The 17015-nt window shown below is 47.3% G+C and overlaps 2 protein-coding genes across 8 annotated transcripts in view; one reads left to right on the top strand and one right to left on the bottom strand.

Annotated features, from left to right (window-relative positions):
- RARB (retinoic acid receptor beta) overlaps window positions 1–13519 on the top strand; it is a 346244-nt gene extending 332725 nt beyond the window's left edge. For all 6 annotated transcript variants that reach the window (XM_075418996.1, XM_075418995.1, XM_009938783.2 and 3 more), the window contains 3 exons: window positions 8131–8335; window positions 9642–9800; window positions 12122–13519. In XM_075418996.1, the coding sequence (XP_075275111.1) occupies window positions 8131–8335; window positions 9642–9800; window positions 12122–12318 (561 nt within the window). In that variant the 3' untranslated portion in view covers window positions 12319–13519. The remainder of the gene's footprint in view (window positions 1–8130; window positions 8336–9641; window positions 9801–12121) is intronic.
- A 77-nt stretch (window positions 13520–13596) lies between these two features.
- The window catches only part of TOP2B (DNA topoisomerase II beta), a 76807-nt gene continuing 73388 nt past the window's right edge, over window positions 13597–17015 (bottom strand). For both annotated transcript variants that reach the window (XM_075418993.1, XM_075418994.1), the window contains exons 34-36: window positions 15275–15391; window positions 14308–14405; window positions 13597–14093 (exon numbers count right to left, since the gene is read on the bottom strand). In XM_075418993.1, coding sequence (XP_075275108.1) covers window positions 13932–14093; window positions 14308–14405; window positions 15275–15391 — 377 coding nt within the window. In that variant the 3' untranslated portion in view covers window positions 13597–13931. The remainder of the gene's footprint in view (window positions 14094–14307; window positions 14406–15274; window positions 15392–17015) is intronic.

The raw sequence follows: 17015 nt of genomic DNA, 5'->3' as shown, positions 1-17015 counted from the left end.
TCGAGGAACAAGATGCAGATGCTGAGAGTGAGGTTTTTGCAGGCTGTTAGAGGGGACCCTGGCATGCCTGGGGCCCGGCAGGCTGAAGCCTCTGGCACACAGATCCCCCTGCATTCACCAGTGCTGCAGGCACCTGTGGAAGCGGATGCTGTAACAGGCTCTGGACAGATTTTAGCTAAATGTCATTTAATTGTAAATAGGCAAGCATACAACCTGCAGCGGGGAACTGTGCGGATGGGCTTGGAGTGTTTTTCCAGACCTTGCCACTATGTCGAGGCAAGCTGTCTTCCCTCCCTGTGTCTCCGGTTGTTTCTGTCACGCTGACCTTCAGAGGACCCCTCTGGGATCTCAGCATTTCTTTATCAAGACCTTAGAGGTCTTCAGGCTTTTAGTTGCAAATATGCTGCTGCTTCTTCTTGGTCGTAGCAATAACTTTCAGTAAAACAGTATTTTCAATGTGTTTTAAATGTATTTTACATGTTTTCTTCTGAGCACAAACCTTCAGGTCTTCATTGAGCCAAGCACGGCCAAGAAGCCCGTTGTAGGATGACTACTATAGATGCGTTTTTTGGCATGATACAGGAGTTTAGGGAATTTGAAGTAATTAATCTTGTAATTCCTAAAAGTGCATTGCTTCAAACAGGGTTGTATTGAGGAGCACATTAACTGCTGTGACGTTTTCCTCTTGTTCTGTCAAAAGCTGTTTTGAAGAATTGCATCTAGAGAACATTGATGAAGGAGGAAGACGGGTGGGAGATGCAAAGGGGTATCGTTCTCTGGCCTATAAAAGAAGGGAAGGTTGAGGTTGCCCTGCCATGCTCGAGATTCACCTCTCATTGTCGCCTTCGTCCAGGTGCTCCTTCAGACATGGCCATCTCATCGTTACTGTGTGTGGTCCCTCCGTGGGGCAGGGCCATTCATTACCAATTGCATGCCTGTCATCGACAGCTCTGTCCTGAGTTACATTCCCTTTACACCAGCAGTAATTGTTAAACTGTGGCATTGCCTCCAGTGTATCGTGCCAGATACGCGGGACGGGTACTGCTTTGTGCTTTGCTGTTGTAACCAGTAACAAGTGGTTAATACAGAACCTACCCAAAAGTGGTGGGGAGGAGTCTCAGGACATAGCAAGAATCTGCGCATCCGTACTCTTCACCTTTAAAACTTCAGCCCTTGAGCTGCTACCCCCCGTTTGTTGCTGCCATGCCCTGGTTCCGTAGCTGCTGGAAGAACCCTTACCCTAATTCTGTGATTGCTGGGGGTCCTGGGAGCGTGCACGGCCCCTGTGGCATGGGGTCCTCCCAGCAGCTCTGCTCACTGCTTGTCCCACCAGCACTGGCTGGACAATATTGAGTATTTCAGAGCAGCCTTTCTGCTAGGGCTTTTATCTGAAGTGCCCAGATAAAGCGTGCACTCCACAGCCTTGCATCAAGGTGACTAAATGCAGATGACACCAGGGTGGGGCGGGAGTGTCGATCTGCTTGAGGGCAGGAAGGCTCTACAGAGGGATCTGGACAGGCTGGATCGATGGGTGAAGGTCAATCGTATGAGGTTCAACCAGGCCAAATGCCGGGTCCTGCACTTTGGTCACAACAACCCCATGCCACGCTACAGGCTTGGGGAGTAGTGGCTGCAGAGCTGCCCGGCAGAAAAGGACCAGTTGATAGCCGGCTGGACATGAGCCAGCAGTGTGCCCAGGTGGCCAAGAAGGCCAACAGCATCCTGGCTGGTATCAGGAATGGCGTGGCCAGCAGCAGTAGGGAGGTGATCGTGCCCCTGTACTCGGCACTGGTGAGGCCGCACCTCGAGTACTGTGTTCAGTTTTGGGCCCCTCACTACAAGGAGGACATTGAGGGGCTGGAACGTGTCCAGAGAAGGGCAACGAGGCTGGTGAGGGGTCTGGGGAACAAGTCTTACGAGGAGCGGCTGAGGGAGCTGGGGAGTCTGGAGAAGAGGAGGCTGAGGGGGGACCTTATTGCTCTCTACAGCTACCTGAAAGGAGGTTGTAGTGAGGCAGGTGTTGGTCTCTTCTTCCAGGTAACTAGCAATAGGACGAGAGGCAATGGCCTCAAGTTGTGTCAGAGGAGGTTTAGATTGGATATCAGGGAAAATTTCTTTACTGAAAGAGTGGCCAGGCATTGGCACAGGCTGCCTAGGGAGGTGGTGGAGTCACCATCCCTGGAGGTGTTCAGAAAAGGTGTAGATGTGGCACTTTGGGACATGGTTTAGCAGGCATGGTGGTGATGGGTGGATGATTGGACTTGATGACCTTAGATGTCTTTTCCAACCTTAATGTTTCTGTGATTCTGTGATTCCATAAATAAAAGCCTAGTTGCCAGATGAGAAAAAGAGTATTAATAATGAGGCAGGTGGTAATTCGTGACCTTATTTCAGTTAATTAATGGATAGAAAGTGTTGATTCTTTAACACAATTCACGACTTTTACTTTGTGGTCATGTGGCAGCCTTCAAGCTCTAGTTACAAACTTCGTTGAGGCCTGTCATTCCCGATCACCCATTCATTCTCTCTTGTTTTTGACGAAGCCAGAGAAGGTGTCACGTCCGAGCAGGCAGGGAGTGGTGAATGCCGTAGCAGGGAGAAGCTGAGGTGTTTTTCAAGAACGGCAGCAGATAAGACGTGGTTGCCGCGAAGAGTCCTAACTATCCTTTGCGACATTTACGCAAGCGTTATGTGACTGTTTTATATGCTGCTTAAAAAGAAAAAGGGATAATGGCCACGGGCGCAGTAATGCGTGGTGCAGGCGCTGTCTGTGGAATGCCCATATCCATTAAACCCACGTCACCTGCGCATCATCCAGACTGGAGTGCAGCTCTGTGTCTCTGTTTAAGCTAAATTTCAGTACTGGGAGCAGTGTTTTAATGGCGTGTGTTTCCCACCCCCCACCCCGCCGATGGCTGCCGGTGGTCTGCGGTGCGAGCCGTGCCCAGCACAGGCGATGCCGCTGCCGTGCCGTCCCCCGGACGTGTCCCCAGAGCCGCGGCACCCGGGAGGGACGGCGTGGGGCTCCCAGCCCAGCCAGGTGCCGCGGCCGGGCTCCCCCCACCTTCCCACCCGTGGGGCTGTGGGGAGTCTTCGCATTTCTGGACCCTGCCGAGGTCTCTGCTCGGTTGGTTCCTGCAGCCATGGCTGCTTAAACCCCGCTTGAACAGGCCAACAAAGGAGATGGTGCCGGGAGCTCCGTAAACTCCCCTGGGTACGTGCCAAGGAATTGTTTTATGTACAAACAAGCAAAATCTCTGGAAGGGAAATAGCACCAAGCCTCGCAAGGCATCTGAAAGGGCCAACTGAGGATGGTGGAATTTGTATCTGGTGCCAAAAGTTTCAGGGATAAATATTACTGAAATTCAGTTAGTAACCTCTGTAAAAGCAAGCGCTTCTACCTGCTGGTACGCTGGCCCGGCACCGGTCGAGCATCCCCAGCCTCCCTGAGCTCTGGCGAAATGAATGTGGAAAGAGTCCAGAGTCCACCCTATCTTAAACCCGATGGATAAAAACCTGAGAAGCCCTTGGACGCTAATCCTAAATAATGTCGTTTTTGCTTTCTGTTGTAAAACCCTGCACGTTAGTGCTAGGGAGGCGTTTGTGTGGGCGGAACAGCCCGTGCCGATGGGGCATGGCAGTGCCGTGGGGTTTGTTCGTTGTTTCGGAGTCACCTGCCTGGGTTTCTCCTCTCAGGAAACTGTCCCGACCGGCTAAGGCAGCCAGCACCTAACAACAAGTTTTCTTAAAAAAAAATAAATAAAAAAAAATATAAGGCCAGCCTGCCCTAACTAATCTCTTTAAAACGAGTAAAAATTCCATGGTAGCAACAATTTTGTAAATGCAGCTTTCTGGACGGTTTTGGTTTTGTGCAACCGCAGGGTTTTTGCTTTGCTCTCTGTAACTGGCTCGTAGGAACCCCAGACGCTTGCAGATATAAATATTCCTTAAAACAAAGGGCCCTTTAATCGTGGGCAAGAACCTTATTTATGGCTGCGAGTGGCATTTAACAGCAGAGTGACAACTAAAATACTTGGCTTGGTTACAAAATCTAAACAACACTGGGAACATTAGGAGGATGTCTTCTAGACAGCGGTTAAGCTTAAAATGGAGAAAGACACCGTGATTTCTTATTTTGAAGTGCTGACATTTCCCATATGTTCTTCAGTGAATATGAGCTTGAGATCAGCTTCACTTTGGGACTGGATGTTTGCCCAAGAAAGGTCTAGCAGCAAGTCAGCAATATCCATAGCATTTCACAGACCTGGATGAAGGACACACACAAAAAAAAAAAAAAAAAAAAAAACAAAAAACCCCCCAAAAACCCATTTCAGATGATCTGCCCCGGAGTTTAAGAGCAGCGTGTTGTGGGCTAATGTCGAAGGAATGCGGGAGAAACCTGAGACCCGGGAGCTGCAGCGGAGCTCGGTGCGGTGCAGAGGCGACGTGGCTGAGCCTCAGCTGTGCCAGTGCCCGTCAGAGCCGCCGCCGGCTCCTCCAGCTGGTGGCTGGCGCAGCCTTTAGGTAGGAAAGCCTGAAGCCTGCCTCTTGCAAAGAGCCCTCCTACTTGCTGCCTAAGCCTGGAAGTAGCTAAATTCCACGGGACCTTTACGTTTTAATTACAGTTTTTGGGAGGGCCCCTGGAAGCCCCTTTCTGTTGCATGCCCACAGGGGCTCCAGGCTGAGGAACTGAAGCCCAGATTCATTCCCGATGAGGATCCAGCCTGGAAGTCTCCCCCCGCGTTGGCCCTGGGGGCGGTGATCTGGCAGGTCACAGAATCACAGAATGGTAGGGTTTGGAAGGGACCTCTGTGGGTCATCTAGTCCAACCCTCCTGCTGAAGCAGGGTCACCTACAGCAGGCTGCACAGGACCTTGTCCAGGCGGGTCTTGAATATCTCCAGAGAAGGAGACTCCACAACCTCCCTGGGCAGCCTGTTCCAGTGCTCCGTCACCCTCAGAGGGAAGAAGTTCTTCCTCATGTTCAGACGGAACTTCCTCTGCTTCAGGTTGTGCCCATTGCCCCTTGTCCTGTCGCTGGGCACTACTGAAAAGAGCTTGGCCCCATCCTCCTGACACCACCCTGCAGATATTTGTAAGTATGTATTAGGTCCCCTCGCAGCCTTCTCTTCTCCAGGCTGAACAAGCCCAGCTCCCTCAGCCTCTCCTCGTAGGAGAGATGCTCCAGCCCTCTCATCATCCTCGCAGCCCTCCGCTGGACTCTCTCCAGGAGCTCCTCATCTTTCTTGAACTGGGGAGCCCAGAACTGGACGGAGTACTCCAGATGAGGCCTCACTAGGGCAGTGTAGAGGGGAAGGAGAACCTCCCTCTACCTGCTGGCCACACTCCTCCTAATGCACTCCAGAATGCCATTGGCCTTCTTGGCAGCCAGGGCACACTGCTGGCTCATGGTTAACCTGTCGTCCACCAGGACACCCAGGTCCCTCTCCGCAGAGCTGCTCTCCAGCAGGTCCACCCCAAGCCTGTACTGATGCATGGGGTTGTTCCTCCCCAGGTGCAGGACCCTGCATTTGCCTTTGTTGAACCTCATCAAGTTCCTCTCTGCCCAACTCTCCAGCCTGTCCAGGTCACGCTGAATGGCAGCACAGCCTTCTGGTGTGTCTACCACACCTCCCAGTTTGGTGTCATCAGCAAACTTGCTGAGGGTACATTCTAACTCTTCATCCAGGTCATTGATGAAGAAGTTAAACAAGGCCTTGCCGAGCACCCCAAAACTCCGCTGATGTGTTGGGCTGGGAGTCCTGAGGGTGCGGAGGGAGGAACTCTTGCTGCTAAGGCTTATCAGTGAAAACAGCACCAGAATTAAAGGGGCTGCCTTTCTCCCCAGCTGAGCTAAGGGGAAATCAGAACCACCTAAGAAGTGCAGAGCCTTGTTGCTCCAAAAGCTGGATACCCCACCATCACGGGCCACGCGCCGTTACTGGAAGGCGGCTGCTCCACGTGCAGGCTGCAGATGGGAAGAGTTGCACTCCGCTTTCTCTTCCATGCCCCTGGAGAAGTAGCTCTTGGGTCTCTCAATAAATACGCAAAGTTTTCAGACCTTGCTTTTCTTGAAAGCGACACACTCTGCATGTTTCTTCTCCTTTCTGTACAATAATTTTAATGATTTAGGAGGATAACCAACAGTGAACTTCAGGGGAGAGAACTGCCGGTGGTTACTGGCAGCGTAGAATATGGTGAACAGGCTGCCTCTTACCGACAGGGTGCCGCGCTGTACAACGTCAGTCTCTGCTGGTAATCCTGAAATAGGCTCTGGCTATCGCACAAGACCTTTGGAATCACCAGCAGCCTTTCAAGATCACTTAGATTAGTGGGGAGTTTGTGGACAGTGAAGAATTTGAGTGCTGTGCATTCGTATTTGTGCCTCTCTTGGTCATCGATTCAAGTAATTTCAAGAGCTTATTCTAACTGCGGAGCAGAGGAGCGATGTGAAACGTGCCTGGCCAACCACGCAGAGTCTCAGTGCTTCAGCGTGCACCCACCGTGTGAGATAAGAGTATTGCCAAGACGGAAAATAGTTGGAGAGCCTCCTGCAGAAATACACCCTGTTAAGTCTCTTACCAAGGAATTTCAGAAGAGAAATAAAAGCTTCCGTGTAGGTCTCTTACAGGCTGTGTCCTCCTCGTTCTCCTCCCTGCTTGTTTGGAGCAGTGTTGCCAGGCAGAGATGAAAGTGGGAGAACCAAGCCCAGACTGGTCAGCTGCCAAGTGCTGGGGCCTCTGACTCAGAGCTTCGGCAGCTATAGGAGTAATTAAAATTCTCCCTCTGCTCACTTATATTCTTGTAAATCTTTTTTGTTGAATCTTTAAAACAGAGTAGGATGGCTGTATGGGAAATAAATACACTCAAGCCCTGAAAAAATACAGCGGCCGTCTTAGCTCAGCTAGTCAGCTAGACTTCTGCAAGGTTTTATTTTAGTTTAGTTTAGGGATAAGCCTTCTCCCACCTCCCATTATTTCAAACATTAAGCATTGATACATAGGACAGAAATGTGTCAACATGACGGACATCTCTTTTATTTGACCCTTAAGGCAGTGTTCATTAAGAGCAGCTGCACAGATGAGCCCGTGCCGTAGTCTGTCCAGGGACACGTCCTGGGCCGGCTCCGCGCGCTCTCTCTGGCCGTGCTGCCACCTCCGCTGGAAGAGTGCTCCGGGCGCTGCCGTGACCCCGGAGGCAGTTACCAACAACGCGCAGAGCGTCCTCGGTGCTTTGCTCCTGCGTTCTGCATTCCCCCGTGTCCAGGCGGAGGTGTGAATGCCCACCCGTACCAGCGCTGCTCGAGGTGCCTTGAGGAAGGCCGGTGGGGAGGCAAGCTCGGTGTCACAGCACACGGGGGTGACCACCACCGTAAATGAAGAAAAGCTGGGCTGACTCCTCAGGCTGCTGGCATTGCTGCCAGCCACAGCCGGGTCCCAGGTTTGGTAACCTGCTCGGGGGTGAGCCAGCTTCAGTGGGGACTGGAGCTGCCTGGGAGATGGAGGGCTCCACACGGCTCTCCCAGGGTGGTGTTCTCCTGGCCGCTGTCACAGAAGGAGCGAAGGCACCCCGAGGCCCACGTTGCGTTCCGCCTGTCTGGCCCCTTTCACCGGCTCAGCGGTCCGCACTCGCGAGGCACCGCGGAGACACTTTGCCCGTCCCAAGGGCGCCGTCGTGCTGAGCTGATCCCCCACGCCGGTGAAGCATGCGTGTGTTTGCAGGGGTGAGGTGGTGTTGTGATCCTGCTGGATCCGATCAGCAGCGCGACCCCGCGTTACAGTTAGGTGCGTGTAGCATGCTAAGTAAAGAGTGCTTTGTGTGGATATTGTGGTAATGTTGGTGACCTGAGTGGTGAGAATTGCACAGAAGTTTTTTATTACTTCATAACGAGGGGGGAAATTTCTGTTCTTAAATTTCTGTTGTAAAAAAATGCCCGTAGTCAATGGAGTGTATTTGTGTTGTACCAGAGAATTGTTGCGCTGCTCGAACTGAACACCGGGGAGTTTGATTTCGGGTTGTTTCGGCGTGACCGTGTGCTGCAGTCCCGTGGGTCATCTGCCGCATCGAGAGAATGTAACAAACCACTTGTGGATTGAATTCTTCAGAGTTCATTTTCTTTGTCCTTCCCCAGATCCTTAGAATTTGCACAAGATACACGCCAGAACAAGACACCATGACCTTTTCAGATGGCCTTACCCTAAACCGAACTCAGATGCACAACGCCGGCTTCGGCCCGCTGACTGACCTCGTGTTCACGTTTGCCAACCAGCTCCTGCCTTTGGAAATGGATGACACGGAAACAGGTCTCCTCAGTGCCATCTGCCTCATCTGCGGAGGTACCCTACAGCCGGAGCTCGGAGGCGTGCAAAAAGGGCAGGCGCAGGAAGATCTTCCTTTATGTTTTACTTGGTTTGCTTTCCTGTACTAAAACATATCTATAATATAGATATGTATGTTATATAAACCACGTAAGGCTAAAGGTTTGCTTTCCAGTGGCGCTAAGTTATTGGTGTTTTAATACTGATACGTTTATAAACCTAAGTGAATCGTTCTGTCAAGCAACCGATCCGACTGTTTGCCTGATAAAGGCCTGCAGGATAGATATACCCTGCTGCTTCTTTTTTATAAGCAATATATGGGTACCTGTATGAGGGACCTTTGTCAGGGCAAGATGCCCATTACACAACTTTTACTCAGAATTGTGTACCTATAGTTACATTCACATGGAAGTCGTTGGTGGTAACTTTCTGTAGGGAAAAAAAAAGATTATACTTGGAAGGCAGCGTAGTGGCACTGATGACATGATTTGGGGGGGGGGGGGCTGGTTACAACTTGGCAGGGTCGTCGTCGGGTAAAATGATGAGTTTAAAATACAAGAAGCCAAGTCTCAGATCATTTCCAAAATCCTCTGTAAATTTCTGTTATTTTAGTGACCGAGTATCTCTCCTCCTCTGCAAAATCTGGACTAGCCGTAGAAACACGCCGTGTTTAGTTGGGCCATGTTGTTGGAATACAGACTGGGTGCTACTGGAGAATGTTTAACAACCAAGAGTCGGCCTTTGTTGACACTGGCCCTTTAGCACAAAATCATCCCGATGTTAAGTGTCTCTAACCACAACCCACCAGAAGCATTGATGGGCTCCAAGATGTGCCGAGTAGCCAGCGGTGCATCCCGGTTTGTGGGTGATGGTTGGTGTCACTCAAGCTAGCACTGCCATCTGCTGATACCTGGCAGGAACTCGCTTCAGTTTAGTATGGATACAAAAAATAAATCAGCTTTAATCTCTTTGTGTACCTGGGTAGCTTATCAATGACGCATACGAAATCAATTCTGAAATATTGTTTGCAGCAAGGTGTTTTCCTCTTGGAGAGGGAGGTACAAGTGCAAACTGGGAATTCTGGACCCCTCAAATCACAAACCTTTCCAGTCACTGAGGAAAAAAATGAATCGAAGTTTCAGAAAGCTATGGTTTGGCATCTTTCCACAGAATATTCGCTACAGAATGTGGGTCGTAAGTGCAGAAAAAGATGAAATTCATGGGAGTTCTAACCAAGACCATGGAGGAGCTTCTGTGATTGGGAGTTTGTAAAAAAAAAATACATATTTAAAATCATATGAGTGATTATGATACTTTTCTACAGATCGCCAGGACCTTGAAGAACCAATGAAAGTGGATAAGCTTCAGGAACCGTTGCTTGAAGCGCTGAAAATTTATATCCGGAAGAGACGACCCAACAAGCCTCATATGTTCCCAAAGATCTTAATGAAAATCACAGATCTTCGTAGCATCAGTGCAAAAGGTAGAGTGTCTTGGTGTCTGTCCTACAAGGAAAGGCTGAGGGAGCTGGGCTTGTTCAGCCTGGAGAAGGCTGAGAAGGGGACCTTACAAATGCTTATAATATCTTAAAGGTGGGTGTCAGGAGGATGGGGCCAAGCTCTTTTCAGTGGTGCCCAGCGACAGGACAAGGGGCAATGGGCACAAACTGAAGCACAGGAAGTTCCGTCTGAATATGAGGAAGAACTCCTTCCCTCTGAGGGTGACGGAGCACTGGAACAGGCTGCCCAGGGAGGTTGTGGAGTCTCCTTCTCTGGAGATATTCAAGACCCGCCTGGACAAGGTCCTGTGCAGCCTGCTGTAGGTGACCCTGCTTCGGCAGGAGGGTTGGACTAGATGACCCACAGAGGTCCTTTCCAACCCCTACCATTCTGTGATTCGGTAAGAACTCAGCAATAGTGTCAGTGTTACGTTTCAGAGGAAACTGGCCTGGAGACCTGGGTGGAGTTTTTTTAATGTATGTAAGAAAGGTGCTTGTGACCTTTCTCTCCCCTTCTTCTTTATGCAAGCCCCCCATTTAAAGTGGTTCTGCTTTAAACATACGTGGTACTACAGTCTTCATGCAACGTGCAACGAAAGCGATGTCTTAGGTGTAAGTGGGTTAGCAAATCATTAGCGTGAACTCTTTGTTAGTCATTTTAAGACAAGATAAAACCCTGAATTAAACCTTTGTTAAGGTTTCCACACGGGTGCAGGTCAACCTGTACTTTGTATCCCTAATGACTTTCAAAAACCAAAGTCTGTTTACAGACAACAGAGACACTTGTGCACCCAAAATTCCCCTGACCTGTGGTCTGCAGATCTAGAACTGATCCGATCCGGGATTTTGGAGATTCAGCACCTCTAATCCAAACTAACCACCCTTACACCTAGGTCAGTTTTGTTCTCACGTTTTCTGTAGCCTGGTGTGTGGTCGGTTGATCGTGCGGAAGGCACGCAGCCTGCGCTGTGCTGGGGAGGGGGGCCGTGGCTGGGTGCCTGCCTTGCCCCAGCACGGTTCCCCGCGTGCTGCAGCCCTGCTGACGGTGGCAGGGGGCCGTCACCCCTGTGCTGGCGCGGTGTGCTGCGGCTGCGGCGGTGACCCTGCTCCTCCCGTCCGCGTAGCCCTGTCTCCCCACCACCCAGCTGCGGACGTGGCCAGCTGTCTGGCGTGTGTTCATCTCCAGAATCCCGGGGAGCTGTGGCAGAGCTGTGCCAGCCTGAATAGCCAGAGGCTGAAGTGCCGCAGTTCTTATTTTTTACAGTGGTTGATGCAGTTCCGCTTCCTTGCTGTGCTTCCTCAACTACAGATTTGCATGAGCTTGTACGTGCAGGTACCGATGTAGCTATAGATTGGGTTTATGCTTTTGAAAAAATTACTAATTTCATTTGACAGGGGTTTTGAGAAGACTTCAGGGGAAAAAAACAGCTGTTAAATCACTTCAGTACGCTTGTTTTATGTTACAACCTAAATGGCTACACTTTATATATCTAAGTTCAGAGATTAAGCTATAGCTATGTCTATAGAAAGAAGTGCGCGATTTAATTGGATTGATGCAGGAATTGTGTTTAGTCCTGCGCCCGCTGTCCCGCAAACCCAGCTCTAGAGAAGAATGCTCGTTGTTACGCCTGACACAGCGAAACCCGGACGGTTGTGTCAGATGCAAACAGGATCAGTGTTTCTGGGTACTGCTGTGGTGCGTTAGCAGAAGAGAACATGCCCGAGAACTACGGAGGCAGCTTCACAAAAACAGTATCCTTTTGCCTGAATTTGTTCTTTTATAAAACCACAGTTTGTTAAGTTCTGATTCTTATTTCACAGTTTTCTGTGTGGGGGAGAGAGATGTTCTGACTTCCATCACTGCAGTTCTGACAGGGTTCGCCTCACCCATTGAACGCAAATCCCCAGAATTCTTGTCGTTCTGTAGTCACTGCAGAGCCAGTACAGACTGAAACCTGTAAGGTAGATTCCAATTCATAAAGGCATCTGTGTGGTCACATTTGAATTTTCCAGTATAACTCAGTGCCATTTTGGTTCCTGCTATGAAAAGCAGCAGTTCTTCCAATTTACCTGTGTCAGTTGCCGTGTCAGAATTTTAAATTAATTTGTTAAGGACTCCTGACCTAACTCCTTGTTCTTGTAATGAATGAAGTCGTTCCCTTACATAATTTTGTATGCAGGAAGTATAGAAGGAGGCACCAGCTCCATTAAAATAACGGACCCTGAAATTACTACTGATGATGCCAGCCAAAAGGAAATTGTACGACTCACACTAATGGAAAGGACTTTTTGTTTCCTTTCTACAGGTGCGGAACGTGTCATTACATTGAAAATGGAAATTCCTGGATCCATGCCACCTCTCATTCAGGAAATGTTGGAGAACTCTGAAGGACACGAGCCACTGACACCAACCTCAAACGGCAATACCGCAGAACACAGCCCCAGCATCTCACCCAGTTCAGTGGAGAACAGCAGTGTCAGTCAATCCCCTATGGTGCAATAAGACATTTTCCAGCTACTTCAGACATTCCTAATACCTTATGTACAGGGATGAAAAGCAAGAAAAAACATTTTTACTGCTGCTTAGTTTCTGGACTTAATATATATCTATATATGTATATATATATATAGATAAAAACTCGACAAGGACCAAGAAATTTTCATATGTATCGATATATACTCCTTGCTGTTTAAACTCTTAAAACTAGAAAATGCAAACTTTTGAAACTCTAAATCAGCCATTTCATGCAAAAAAAATAGTTAAGCTTCTGTTCTCTCCTCCGAACATTCAAGATTGCATGGTGACAAGACAGATCTCAAAGTTTAAATCCCGGTTGCATTTCTGATGACTTTGTACATACAGATGTGTGGCTGTGCTTTCTGTTCTGGATGTTTGGTGCTTTCCTTTTGCCTCCTGTACTGAAAGGACCGGGACACCAACCGTACGGAATGGACTACTGTGCCCATCCAGACAAGGAAGTTTAAAGGACCGTCTGATTTAGTTCGATACAAAAACTTGTCTTTGATGCCCTCAATTTGCATCTCCTTCCTTGTAAAAAGTATCCAAAAACTCACTGCACTAGCAGAAAAGACATCAATAGCAGCATTAACTGCCAGCTCAGTTACTTGGATGTCATTTGTTCCACTGTCAACGTCACTTTAAAATTTAAAGAAGTGGTTTCTTACTTGGCTGGTGACCTAGCTACACCATTAACTACTCCATCTCTACAGTAATGATAGCCTCCAAGGCAGAAACACTTTTTAGTGTTACCATGTTTTTGTTTACTTGTTCACAAGCCATTAGGGAAACTTCATGGGATGATAACCAGCAGGCTCACGTACACCTTCTGAATCGGCGAGTCCAGGGTATTTCCTTAAGAATCGACTGCCCGGAATTCGCTGGGTCACCCAGCCTTCCCGGTGCTAGGGAAGTACAGCTAGGACTTCCAGAAACACAAGGAGAGAATCTGCCTTCTTGGCCTTGTTAAATCACCATGAAGCAGAGTGAAAACTGTGGTAGAATGGTTAACAGATTTAAAGTGTCAGTTTCTTAGGTTTCATTTAAAGCACTAGTGGATTTTTTTTTTTTTTTTATATATTCTAGCAAGTCTGTGATGTACTTTCACTGGCTCTGTTTGTACATTGAGATTGTTTAACAATGCTTTCTATGTTCATATACTGTTTACCTTTTTCCATGGAGTCTCCTGGCAAAGAATAAAATATATTTATTTTAAAAAAACCCAACTGTGTAGAAGTAGTCGCTCTAGTCCAAATTTTTACACACACGCATGGTAGTTTTCCATTTTTTAATGTTTAAACTTCATTTCAAAAAGCAGGTTTGCTGTTTGCAACCATGACAATTAAAATGTGCTTTAGCACCGCTGTCTAGAACATCTCTACAAGCCAGTCAGACAAATACATGACATTTCAATGAGTAAAAAAGAGCATAAAACTGTAGGTGTAAGAACAAAATGTTAAAATGCCTACACACAATAATAAAAACCATCAATTACATTATCACATAAAATAAGTCAAATGTACAAAAGTTTGCGACAGAAGGGACAAAAGGACAACACAAGATATTTGTTGGAAAACATTTGCGTGCTCTTTGGGCACTTAATTAAACATATCAAAATCATCATCTTCGTCAGACTCTGCAAAATATTTAACTTCTTTCCTAGCCCGGCCTGTCCGTGGCTTTGGGGCAGTTTCAGAGGTGAAGCCTGACTGAAAGATTTCCGCATCAGAATCCTGGTCAAAAGCGGCCTTCTTGGCTTTCTTTAGAAAAGAAAAGACAAATCAGCTGTGATGCCGCGCACGTTCTCCCTTTTAATACTCAGAATTGAAGAAAACCTCCTCTAACCTCTAATTTCTAAACACATCTAAACCCTCATTATCGTATTAGCATCCCATAATAAGAACGTGTACCTTTATGTAAAGTACGCCATTAGGTGGTTCTTACGAGGAGAGAAGAGTGTAAGGTGGAACTGACCTTGCTTGGTGTTGATTTAGGTGTTTTCTTCCCAGGGTTGTATTCACCTTCATTTTCTGAACTGGATGCTTTCCTTTTCTTTGCCCCTCTGCCTTTTCCTAGGTGAGAGATTTAACTTTGTTTTCTTTTTTTTTTAATAAATAAACCTCCAGAGTTCAGCAAACTGAAAAAAACCTAGTGAAATTACTTTAGTACGTCTACATGTTAGAGTTCAAATTTAGTTAACAACTCAAGCTTCTTCACCACAGCAGTAAAATACAATATATTTTATTTTCTCTGCTTTAAATCTTTTATAGTTCTTTCAAAGTTACCATTCACCCAAGCAATTCAAGCTGCTCATTCAAAACGGGGACAAACTTCATTAGGTAATGACTTCTGGACTTCTGAAGTAACACAAGTCCTCGGTCACCTTCTGTGCCGATCACACAGTGTTAATTCACCTTTGCTATTTAGTAAATTTACTGTTAACCTCAACTGTTGACACTGGCACATCCTTTACAGAGTCCTCTGAGTACACGGCTTGGTTTCTGTGTTGGGAGGACTCTGACAACCGAGAACTGGGACACAAACGAATTGGTATAAAAAAACCCCAGAAAACACTACTTACTAGAATTACTACAAGAATTTTACTGTCTTGTAAAAAGCTGAGATCAAAGAAAAGAAGCAGTATCCAGTAGAGCTGATGAACAATAAAAGGGAGGGGGTTGGAGCTATTAAATACATTCCCAACAGTGAAGGTCAGATAAAAAGTCCATGCACTGTTTGTCACGGAAAGTCATTACGCTGTATTTGCCACAGAAAAGGCTCATAGCTGAGTAATCTACTAGTGATTAATTTACTAATAAATCAATGATGTGGTTCTAATTTGAGAGACGCTAGCTCCGCTTCCTCACAAAAAAACGACTGTGAGCCTGTGTTAGGGAGAGCGCAGGCGTGAGTGCTGAGCAGCACAGCACCAAACGCTTACCTTTGGGTGCTGCAGTCTTCTTTGGAATGCCGAATTCGGAATCTGAGTCAGAGTTCACAGTTTCCACCTTCTTGGCCTTGGGAGCTCTTTTAGGTTTAGGGGGCACATCTAGTTTTGCTGTTAGAAGTTAGAGATACTAAAGATGTTAAATTCATGTATTGGTTAGAAGTATTAAATTTTTATTAGATACGCCAATTACAGCATAAATGGCAGCTATTAAAACAAGAGGAGCGGTTTCTGCACTTGGGTAAAACACAGTTCCGCTTTTATGCTAAAGCTGCATGGCATAAACAGGAGGTTTATCATACTTTGAGGCGTATCAGTGCATTGAGTAGGTTCCAGTGCTTTGATCAAATACATTTTCATCTTTTCGAGCACAAAGCGGGTCACCAGTAACTACAGCAGCGACAGAAGTTGTCCAGGCTGGATACTTCAAACGCGTCTGGCTACATTACAGATACAGCTCACTGCTTGTGACATTTTTGCCTTCACAGTGACACAACTGCAGGACAACCTTGCCCATGACTACTGCAGGAGTTTGAGAGACAGCGCGTCTGACTCGCTGACGTTGTTTTCTGTCAATCTCAGTGAAAAGGCACTTCAGAGGAAGCCGGAAGGACAGGAAGGGGACACACCTGTGGATTTCTTACAGCATTTCAATTACTGCTATGCAACTAGGCTTGCACTCTTTAAAGGACAGTTATTGGTATGTTCACACAATGGGCGACAAGGGACAGAATCACAGAATCATTTAGGTTGGAAAAGACCCTTCCCATCATCGGATAAGGTGTTCTGTATGCTCACAGACGAGTCAGGCTTTTGCAGGAACCTCAGATACACTCGTGACCTACGCCCTATCAGCCATGAACACCTCAAAGATGATGAGACACATGTAAAAACACTCCAGATACCAGGAACGTTGGACGTTTCTGAGAAGCCAAGCTTTCATTTATGGTATCACCAGGGGAATGTGTTCAGACAACAAGAAAGCATCTCCACAACCTTTTTGGCTAGGATTCCTTAAAATGCTGCCGCTGGAGAGGCAGTGCACAAAGGCAGTTACGTCTTTCCAGCTTTTTGTGCTGATACCTGCTGGGTAGCCCAAGTATCAGGTCCTGACAACACAAAAAATAAAGCTGCCTTTGGCATAACAGATGGGAACAAAAATGGTGTTGGCTACAGCAGCATTTCGGATAAGAACTGGAGAGGGAAGCCACAATACTTAGGATGGAAGTCAGGAATCACCATTTGAAAGCAACTTGAAATAATAGGTCTCTCTAGGCATCTCAGCTGGAAAAAAAACTGTTTTACTTTGTGCTAATACAGCTAAGTAAGCCACAAAGACCTACCAGTAAGCCTGGAAAAAGTACACAGCAACTGAAGGCAGAAGGAATACTTTCTAGAATCATCACCAAAACTAAGTATCTAGTTATCAGTAAAGGAGGGGGCAGTGTTACATGATTTTAGGTCCATTAAGGCAACAAAGTCCTTCATACAGGAAAAAGCTTTATCAGCATAAGACACATAGGCTAAGGAGCAGGGAAGGGAAAGATTCAGAAGGATCATCAACTTGAAGGTGACAAGCAGAAGTTGTGACCAAGAGGATCTTAGTAGAAGGAATCCATTTCACATCTAGGTGGCATTCAGTATCGGGAGCTGAGGTTTAGACGTCCTCCTACAGCATTGTGTATGTTTTGGCCAGGTAATTGTGCCTTGCACCATTTCTCATGCTGTTAATGTG

This window comes from Opisthocomus hoazin, chromosome 4 (genome assembly GCF_030867145.1).
Source record: "Opisthocomus hoazin isolate bOpiHoa1 chromosome 4, bOpiHoa1.hap1, whole genome shotgun sequence".
Classification (NCBI taxonomy): Eukaryota; Metazoa; Chordata; class Aves; order Opisthocomiformes; family Opisthocomidae; genus Opisthocomus; species Opisthocomus hoazin.
The sequence above is the reverse complement of the archived record's forward strand: the minus strand, read 5'-3'. Positions and strand labels throughout refer to the sequence as shown.